Below are 11048 nucleotides of genomic sequence, written 5' to 3'. Positions count from 1 at the left end.
ACACACCAGCTGGAAGTTCCAGTCTATTTATAACACTTACATAATATCCCATTACTAGTGACATGGGAGTATAATACTGAATTTTGAATTATTTGAAACTGGTCAAGAGCCTATATATTTCTGTTAACTGATTCGTGGAGTCTTCTTTTCCGTGTCCTTTAGGGAGGAAGGGTGCAGGAGTGTACTGGAAACAGTACAATGAAGCACTTGATCTGTTTTTGTTTTTTTCTAATTCTGGAGGGAAATGATTCCCTGTATTCTTTAGAAATTTACAAGAAATCATCTTTAAGCAGTAATTGTTATGGAAAATCAAAAGAAAGGTATGTTTAGGTATTAATGATGATTATCACATAACAATTAACAATACATGTACAAATTGTATTTAAATCATGTCATATGATGCTTAGTCACTGACATGCAGATAGCCAGAATCCTATGTGCACCATTAGGATGTCATTACTAAGTCTTAAGTAGAAATTCCCAAGTCTGAATGGTTTTTTTTTTAAAGATTCTCAAATGATATAAATTATGTGATTTAATACAAAAAAAATTTATATCAATTTGATATTATTATTATTTATGTATAACAATCTAAGCATGAAATTTTCTTTTTGAAATAAGTATATGTCAGATGTACATGTACATAAATGTATATGATGAATAAGATTTTATGAAGTCTTCAGTTTTCTTCTTTTTATAGTGATTCTTTCTTAAAAAATACATGATTTTAAAATCAAGAAGTATACTAGAATGCTATTTTGATGTAATTTGATGCGATCTGTTTTTCGTTTCAGAAAATCGTAGACTGAAAAAGTAGGAATATCTATCATAATGCATATGGTCTTAAAAGATCAGACTGATTGAATGATATGAAAAATGAATAACTCACCAAGAAGAAATTATCAGGATCTTGATGTTGATCATGCACCAGTTAATGGGCGTAGAGAAGGATTTGACGAACCAGCAACAACATTTCACCAAAGTAATGGATTTCCGATAGGAAGTGTGATGACACCAAATAGATATGGAAATGGAACTGGGGAGGCATTACTGAGGACAAACCATAATCGGCCTCCAGCTGACCAAGTTTCAAAATATGCACAACAAACAGATAATGTTAATGACACCGGTGTTTCATTTGACCGCCCAAAATACATTCAATATGCTATTCGTGTGACAAGACATAAAACATTTAAGAATTGGCCAGAGACACATTTTTTGAAACCCCATGATCTAGTGGATGCAGGTTTCTTCTTTCCTGGTAAGTAGATATGTAATTTTTCTTCAGTTTTTAATAAAACTTATAAATATAGAATTCAAACATAGCAGAGGTTTGATTGGCTAGCTTTGCATAATAATAGGGCTCTGATTGGCTGTACATATGTATGTAAAAATGTGCATGTTTCAACAAACTTTTTGACAATATACAACTATACTGTTGTAGCAAATTGTAGTAGCAAGACTTTGTGAATAAACTTTGATGTTAATTGCCACAAAAAAATGTGGAGAAATAAAATCAGGGTTTAATGTTTGAAAGCATCAAGTCACTTTGAGAGATGTTTTTGCTTATAAATATTTTGTATCAAATAGTGTCTGTTAGTTTTTTTTTTGTTTGGTCTGTTAGTTTTTTTTTGTTTGATCAGTTGATATTTGATTTAAAAAAAAAACGTGTGAGATTAATGAAAGATGCTTTCTTAAATGAAGAATTCTTAGATTTGCTTCATAAATCTTTTATAAATTTTTGAAAAATGGAATGAACTTGTGTTTTATATGAGAAATGAATTGGTTAAATTGAAAAAAAAAAAAAAACCAGCTGACAGGTCTTTGATAATGCTTTCCATGGGATGGTGGAGTGATAAAACAAGAAAACCAAGTAAGTTTTATAGATATTTTGGAAAAAGATATGAAACCACATCTGTATATACCAACTTGTTCAACATGCTCAAGCGGATAACTCACAGTTGAATTTTAGCTTACTGGTTACCAGAAGCATGACCTAAAATCAATCCCCCACCCCTGATGGCTACATGGCAACAGCATCCCTCCTCAAAAATCTTGTTTTTGAGAGGATTTTCAAGTCCATATACATGTAGACATAAGAGGTCCAAGATTGCTGTTACAGCAATTTAATGCTTTTGTTTGTCTTTTTATTTTGCGAAATTTGTTGTGTTTTTGCCTCACTGGTAAGATTTGATTTTAACATCAAAAGTAACTTGAAAGGCTTTAGTATCAAAAGTAATGTTAATTTAACATACATAATAAGGAACTGTCATGTTCCCCCTCTATCTTCAGAGATTAGACTGAGTTTCTATGCGATAAAATTAAATTATTTAAATTAGTGACATGTTTCTAATGGTTTGGATGCAAGATTATATTGTGAGGTTGTTGTGATTGGTTTTTTTCTTTATGGAATTGTGTTCAGAGTCAGAGTGAGACCTCTATTTTGATATAATTTATTTCTACAAAAAAGCATCCATTATCAATGCAAGATTTGATTATTAAAAACTTAAAAATCAATTGGACTTGTCTGGTTATTTAAAATTTTCCATCAGAAAGAAACAACATTTGATGCAAATAAATCACATTAATTTCTCAATTCTGTTGTAGAAGAATTGATCAAATTTGTTAAATGAAACAAATAGCTAAAACATCAAATGTTGTTATTTCTGTAGGTCTATACTAGAGTGATCTCAAATGCTTTGATTGGAACGTTTACTGTATTTACCCTGCAATAAGCCCAGGAAGCCAGTGTTTAGTGATATTGAACAATATGTGGGGGTGAGCTTGTTGCAGAATGCAGGGATAGTTTATGTAGGGCAGAGAATTTTTAAATCTCTGAAAAAGACATGGATGGGCTTATTATATGGCATGGGCTTATTGCAGGATAAAACAGAACTGGATTATGCAAATTCATGTTGATGTGGTTATTCCTGATAACGCGAAACTGAGCGACCGAGTTGAAAATGTCGTTCACGTACTTTTCTCCCCCATGAGAATTTCAAAAAGTTGGCAAGTATGGTTAAATGTTTTTGGGGTCAGCTTTTAAATACATCAGTTGCTTACCCCGCATATTTGGCATGAAATTTTTAAGTATTTTATGAAGGCTACAGAGGATGAATTTTAGAATTTCAGGACATCCTAGCCGATGCCTTCCTCCTGTTCCTTGGGAAAATTTTATACAAGCCGTTTTTGAGGAGATATCAGCTGAGGAAAATCTCAACTTGAGGAAATCTCAAGTTGATATGTTTTATACAAATTGGGCCTGATGTCTGTTTCTAACAGAGTTGTACATCAGCCTGAAACACATGTTATCTATAACATCGCTACTTTCCAGGAATCATAGTTACTGTCACAATACACAAATGATAAATAGGTATCAGTTGAATGTTAAGCATTTAAAGTTGATTTCTTACAATGTAAATTAAACCTGGATGGAAAAACATTTTCTTTTTTTTTTTAAATAAATTTTGTTGTAATTTCTTGATAAATTCATGAAAAATTATTCAGCGGTACAATAATTATCATGATAATCCAGACAAAGATTCAATATATGGGTAAGAAATGATGCTATTTCACTATAAACAATTTAACAGCTTAGTGCTTATGCCATCAAATACCTGTAGCTTTATGGTCATCTACGTTTTTCAAAAAATTAGCACATGTAGTAAAATCAATCAATACATCTGGAGTAATGAAAGTGGTACCATCCTTTTTTCTATCATAAACACTTTCAATTTCTGAAAAGAAGCTAGCTGTGAACTAAATTTACTGGCATTTCAGTAAGATATTAAAATTATATAAAATATTAAAATATTATACTGTTTCTGGAATTGGAATTGATGCAACATAAGAAAATGTTACATAGTATGGGGTCTTTGAAATTAAAGTTGATAAGTTTCATAAAATTTTCCTTGCAGTCACAGATCTTTCTCTAATATTAAGTCTGTTCAGCTCAATGACTTTCTTGTTTAAAGAATCAGAAACTATCTAACAACGTATTTCGAGAAGTACGAACTGTAAACTTATAGTCCAAAAATATTCTGATGTTTTGTCAATTTTTATATAATCTACATGTTCTTGAAATCCATAATATCCAGACTGATATAAAAAATGTTGATATAACAAAAGAATACTGATTATGTAATCTTGAGTTACGGAGATTGATCCCCAACCTTATCTAAACACAATCACAGTGTACATTATATGCGCATTCTTTATTTAGAAATAACTGATGTCATAAGAATCATATATGAATAGTAATTAGACTTGAGGTGGAAATCTCAACCTTACAATCAGATGTACATGGGCACAAACAGCTGGACACTCGTCATGTAACATGTACATTTCAGTTTTATTATATTGAGGGACTGTTCAAATTTTCTGTTCTTGATTTGTTTTTCTTTATCCTTTATAGAAAAGGACGATACAGTGGTTTGCTATTACTGTGGACTTGCACTGAATGCATGGGAACATGGAGATCGGCCGTGGACAGAGCATGCACGATGGTCTCCAAATTGCACTCATATTCTTAACATGCTTGGACCTGATTTTATCAAGGAAACACTGAAATGTAAAGAAGACCAATCTAAGGTAATTTACATAACACAGCACTGAGTATACCTTTAAATGTAGGTATTATATAATATATGTAAATATGTGTGTAGAGCATCGTAATCCAATCCATATGATTTATGATATTCATTGATTTATTATATCTTGATATAATTTTACTTCACAGTTGCAGTCTGTTGATGATAAATACCGAATTAGACGACACCATAAGACAGACTTACAGACAGGTAGGTATATCTGATACTTACTTCTATATTTATCTCGTAACTTTGTTTCATATAACTTGTCTGGATGCTTAGAGAACAGAATACAGAAATGAAGATCCAAAGTAGTCCCAAATATTTTTAACTTCATACTAGAACTGGAGTACAACTCACCTGTAGCTGAAATCAACCATTGTAGGAATAGGAATAATTCTGTACTATTGTAATTTCAACAACATTCATATCAAACTGTATTGTCTTAACTTGTATGACATACATGTACTTTCATGATATTAGGAAAGTTCCTTTATGAAATAGATATGTAAAACACTTACCATCACATGGTTAGTCTGTGGATACAAATAGAAGGTTCAGGCCCTGGACCTATATATTTTTCCATACATTAACTGTGACAAATTGAATAACTAACAACAGCACTGTTTAGAAACATTGTTGCTATCCATTTTGTAAAACAAAACAAAAAAACCCAAAAACAAAAATAAAGAAAATTAAGTTAGCTACATAATCATTTCCTTTTTCTGGATCTAGCTTTGAATTAGGAGAATAATGGAATTTTTATGGAGTTTGATTTTTGAATGTCATTGAATAGATTCAGAATCAGGTGCCACAGCCAGAAAAGAACCAGAATTCTATGAGGATATGATGCAGAGACCGTCAGTGCAGAGTATATTGGAAATGAATATTGATCAAGTAAAAGTCCGAGATGCCATCCGTATTCTCATCCATAGAAAAAGTATGTGTACAGTCTGGAAACATACCTTACAATTAAAGAAAAAAAAATATTATTACAATAATGTTTTCAGTTTTAAATATTAAATAAAATCAAGTTTGTGTGTTCATTGAACTTTTGTGTCAAATAACATATTCAGACTAAAATTTTTACTACTTATTACAAGCTTTTTATAAAATCCTGTTAATGTGTGTGTGGCTTAAGGACATAAATTGGATAAGTTATTTTGAAATATCTTTTTAAATTTTTACTCATGTCTTATCAATTAAATTGACAGAGAGTGACGAATTCACAGCGGTTCAGTTGATGGAAGTTGTATTTGACATGGATGATGGAAACTTATCTAAAGATGACAACGATGCCTTGAATGGAGCAGGAAAGAAAAGCAAGGAAAATGGTGTCAATGGTATGTTAAAATAATGACATATTTTTGGCAAAATTAGATTTAAAGTCCTAATGACAACTGCAAAGTGGCCAAAAGGTAGACATGTCTTGCACCAATTGAAAAAAAAGAGGTTGTATTTGAAGCTGTTCATTGCTGCATTTTAATCTTTTATTTTCTTCCCATGGTAATTTTATCCGATATGACACACATTTCTTGGTCCATTTACAATAGCATGTTATTTAAAACTCGCCACTACCATTAACAGTCAAAAAATGTAGGCGAAAAAGAATTGACTACGTCTGTGTAAGATATATCTTAGCTCTCGGGATAATTTTGCAAGGTTCAGCAAAGTATAATGTATTGTGCCAACTTCTGAAAAATCTATAGTTCTATACTTTGGAAAGAGAAAGGTTACTCTTATTCCTGACATCAGTCTAAAATTTCTTTCCCAGTCTTACATCTCTGTATGCTATAGCAAGGGAACAGTCCTTCTCATCTTGAAATGAGGAAGGCAAAAATAGGACAAGGGCAAGCACAAGTATGAATAGAGACATTTTGATAGATGTTGCATCTGGTAATAAGATAGAAGTTTAATATAATATCATAGAGGCTTGGGTAGAAGGTTGAAGTCCATATGGTAGAATGGGAGGGGAATGTAAGTTAAAAGAATATGGTGGCTACCAGAACATATTTTAGGCTTGATTTGACAAGTTTTGGAGTGATCCTTAGGATGCTAAGAGAAAGTTTCATGAATATCAGTCATGGGCACAGAATGTTTGCATTGACTAGTTTGACATTCCAAATACAACATTAATCTTTCTTATTTCATTTTCAAGGGTCGTGTTCAGATGAAGATTCCTCCAAACCTGACATTGTAAGAGAGAATGTTGCTCTGAGAGGACAACTGACCTGCAAGGTGTGTCTTGAAGCTCCAGTGTCCATTGTCTTTTTACCTTGTGGACATCTAAGTTGTTGTGGAGAATGTGCGCTTGCATTGAAAAACTGTCCAATTTGTCGGTCGAACATTAAGGGAACTGTGAGAACATTTCTCACGTAAAAACTTGATTTTGCTAAAACAGAAAATTCAAAAGCAATGCAAACTGATTAAAGGTTCTACATAAAATGTAGATAAGCTCTTATACATACATTCAATTGATAGACATATGTATGATACTGACATTCATGATAGCAGCCCTAGATCTCAGTTATTCATCAGTCTGATTGTTTGCTTTTTTGCATCATGTGTATTAATTTTACAGCACATGTTTCTGATATACTGTATATCACATTTTAAAATATCATAAACTATTAAATGAGTGATTTTGTTTGCTGTAACGAATATATAGATAGCTGTCATCACCTTCAGCATTTTTTTTGTTTGAAGTGAATTTAATTGGTACAGTGTATGTAGTGTATCTAAACAAAAGATAAGAAATCTTCATGTGAAATTTAATACAATTTTGAATTTCAAATTTTATTTCAATGCAGATTACAGTGCCATATAACTCTACTTGTGCAAGTTGTAAACCCCCTCTCTTGTGCATTGAAAAACTATAACATCTCTGTCAGAGTGTCTGTCCATTCATGCGTGTCTGCACGCTGCCATCGCAAACAGCTTGTTTACATGATATCTCATTCAGTTTATATCTAAACGTTGATGGTGACCAGTCAAAATCAAGATTTAAAGGGAAAAGGTCACACTTTCCCACTTTTAAAACCAAGAAGCTGGTGTCCATAATTCGGTAGTATTCATGTTGTTCCGTAACATTAGCTTCTACATGTACATCTGATTAGATTTTGATCATCATCAGTCAAAGGTCACATTTTACTGCTTCTGAAATAATTGCAGCTTGTGGATGTGACATTTTTTAAAATCAAACATCTACCATTTACTGATGTGTGGGGTGATGTTTCTTTTTGGTTCTTTTTTCATTATTTAAATCACATTGTTTAATTAAATTAACAAGTTTTTAATTTTGTTGAGAGACAAAATGCTGATATCTGTTTTTTAACAGAGCAATACATTAGCATGGAATCTCTATTATTATGTTTCTATTGTCACAATCACTGCAGTCAAGTGGACACTAAAATGATGTAGTTTTGAAATTTTTTAATAGTATAATCAGACAGATATATATATATATGTATGTATGTCGAAGTTTGTTTGAAACTTTTTGCAGGAATGTTTCATACTTTTGAATAGATACCAGCAACACTATACAACTAACCAAGAATCATGATTAATTTATCAGTAAATGAATAATAAATAAACATAATACATTTCTATATATAAACATATGTTACCTTCTTTACAAACCACTGAGATATTATATACATTTTTATAATTATCTTTCTACCTTCTGATGTCAACATTGAAATCCCTGTGTATTTAACAGACCCACTTTAAAGCCACCTAAACATTTCACTGGGTTGAAAATTGTGTCGTAGAAATATGAACAGTACAAATGTACTGTTGTGTGTATGTGAAATGATTCATCCTTGTAACATTGTGATATTGATGTTAACTTTATATTACAAGAATCACACAGCTTAAAGCATACTGTAACAATGATTTGAGGATTGTAATTTCCAGTATGCCAACATGCTGGTAATGTACTATATATGTATTGTATACAATATACAGAGAGCTGGCACAAATCACTTATTACATCTACATGTAGTTTTGTGCCAGGTACCTGTAATATGACATGAAGGTAAAGAGAGAGACATATATGGCAGTATCTCACTTCATGACAATGGAGATTATTGATACATCTGTGATCAATGTCTGGATTAAAATCAAGTTATTTCTTTTTTGTATTTCCCTCAATTTACATGTCTTGATCATTGGAATTTTAATTAACAACATAGAATGGCTATCAATATAATAATCACAAACAATTGTCATCAGTGGAAACTTATGCATACAATCGAGATTGATTTATTAAATGTTTGAATGAACGTCATTTTCTTCTGTTTCTATACAGATATGAAGATGACGGATTTAAACATATCAAATTGAAGAGAGAAAAAACTTAAGAGATTATAAGAATCCCTCATTTTCTTATACATTTATTGTTCATTTGTTATACATAGTAATTTCTTAGTGATTCAGAAAAGAACAAAATTATCATAGTCATCTGTTAATGTGATGACGAATAGAAATATGTTCCATTTGAAGAAGGTTAAAAAAGACTTATTTAACGGGAATATTATCTTCCAAAGCCATATCTGCTAGTTTACTGTGTTGGAATGTGTGGGAAAATGTGTGATGAAAGCGAATTGTTGATTTCACAAATTTACAAATTTTTGGAAATTAAATGTTAGGAGGATGCATGTTTACCAGAATATGTAAAAAAAGGGAAGCTTCATGAAGTTGAGGACTGCTTAAGTGATTTAAGTTAATTCACACTGATACAATAGTGCAAATGAGGAATTTAAAGCAAAAGGTACTGAAAAACATAAACATTGCTTGATGAAGAAAACTTCAGCTGGAGGCATTGTGATCAACTGGTGAAGGTACGGCAATCTGGATAATGACAAATGTGGGAAAATATCCTTTTCTTAAATATATATCAGTATGTGACATGCAGCAAGAATAGATGTCTACACAGCTACGAAGATGAAAGGAAGAATGCAGGATAGAAATATATGTTTTTAAAATTGTATTCTCCCTTGGACAAGTATATTTCGAAAATGTAAATTCTTCAAAAACAGAGAAAATTGGATGCAGTCTTCTTCATAGTGTAGATTTAAAACAAATGTGCAGTTGATCATTCTGGTATTGTGAACTCTGATTTGCATATAAACATATGTTAGAAGTAAATAAAAGAGGGTGCGACCATTTTTCATAATGAAAGGGCTGATTATTTTCTCCGGACAACCATCAACAAGAACTGCGAAACCCACGTGAATGTTGTAAAATGATGGTGAATGAGAATTCTGATGATACACTTCAGAACAAAATATGTTCAACTTAATTAATTCATGAACGTCAACCCAAACAATTCAAAAGGTCAAGATTTAGGACTCATGCAAAACGGGGTACGGAACTTGATTTTAAAACGCCTGACATGCATTTAGCGTTGATGTTGTGCTATGTGATGCCAGTAATTTCCCATCGATTATAGAATTATCTTTCGTGTATTACCAGTTTTGTATAGTATAACTTTCAACCAACATACGCTGAATCAGTGGTCGTACATGTATGTACATGCCCTTGTCTCACGTGTAGATTCCGTTAGAAAATATATCATGAAAGGGAATAACGCGTGAAATTTAGGAATACTTACCGAATGCACGTGCTTCTGCTGATATTTTTATGCCACATTGATATTGGACCGTGGGAAAATAATTAAGCACGTTATATTGATAGATGTTTTAACACTATTGGAGAGCTCCTTGTTGAGAATGTATGCCACTCTCGCTACCTTCGCGTGATATTCAAACAACATCGGTGTTCGCTCTTGTAACATGCGACATATTTATCACTAGAGGTTCATGTTGAGATTTTTTGACATCCTCCATATAAGTGTCAATCATGTATAATAATACTTATTTCCCTATGTTTAATTTTCCATTTTTTATAGTAAGACTCCTGCATTCCCTACGTATGATGTTAACATGTCTCAGTTGATTCGATATTCTAGGGCCTGCTCCAAATATCACGATTTTCGTGCAAGATGTCGACAACCGACTGATAAACTTTCAATGCAAGCTTTAAAGAGATGCAGTTGATGAAGATTATGGGGAAGTTATATATGGTCTTCGTTCTCATTGGAGAATATTCTATTCCCTTGTGCGATATGAACCTAGACGTGTTTGAATCTTGTTAGCATGCCTGATAATTCCGTTGTTTGACCTTGTTCTTATTTGGGAACGTGGCATTACTTATTTTGATCGACCAAAACTTTTTATATGGATTTCGTCGATGAAGCAGAAAACACACTTCCGGAACTGCTGGTCTTGTGCTCCTTGTACTTTTTCAGTAGCCTTCGTTTTAAATCTTTCTTTTCTTAGCTCACCTGGACCGAAGGACCGGTAAGCTTATGTCATACTATGGGCGTCTTTCATCCGTCCGTCAACTTTTTCTACAAATCGTTACTAGTCATGAACGACTGAGCAGATTTTGACAAAT

General features: G+C 32.3%; 1 protein-coding gene across 1 annotated transcript; it reads left to right on the top strand.

Annotated features, from left to right (window-relative positions):
• The first annotated feature begins 222 nt into the window (after window positions 1–222).
• On the top strand, window positions 223–9770 carry LOC132549325 (death-associated inhibitor of apoptosis 2-like). The gene is made up of 7 exons (XM_060213248.1): window positions 223–320; window positions 795–1261; window positions 4415–4590; window positions 4739–4799; window positions 5386–5529; window positions 5804–5932; window positions 6748–9770. Exons 2-7 carry the CDS (start codon window positions 877–879, stop codon window positions 6966–6968), a joined length of 1116 nt encoding a protein of 371 aa, XP_060069231.1. The 5' UTR covers window positions 223–320; window positions 795–876; the 3' UTR covers window positions 6969–9770.
• Window positions 9771–11048: the final 1278 nt, after the last annotated feature.

This window comes from Ylistrum balloti, unplaced genomic scaffold, assembly GCF_031769215.1.
Source record: "Ylistrum balloti isolate Yb309-2 unplaced genomic scaffold, AGI_CSIRO_Ybal_v1 Utg370054, whole genome shotgun sequence".
NCBI classification, from domain to species: Eukaryota; Metazoa; Mollusca; class Bivalvia; order Pectinida; family Pectinidae; genus Ylistrum; species Ylistrum balloti.
Note: the sequence above shows the minus strand (reverse complement) of the source record. Positions and strands in the feature narration are given on the sequence as shown.

Coding starts and splice junctions, on each gene's coding strand:
- LOC132549325 (XM_060213248.1), top strand. CDS start 877: ATGAATAACTCACCAAGAAGAAATTATCAGGATCTTGATGTTGATCAT. Junction 1,262..4,414: donor TGCAGGTTTCTTCTTTCCTG/GTAAGTAGATAT, acceptor TATCCTTTATAG/AAAAGGACGATACAGTGGTT. Junction 4,591..4,738: donor GTAAAGAAGACCAATCTAAG/GTAATTTACATA, acceptor TTTACTTCACAG/TTGCAGTCTGTTGATGATAA.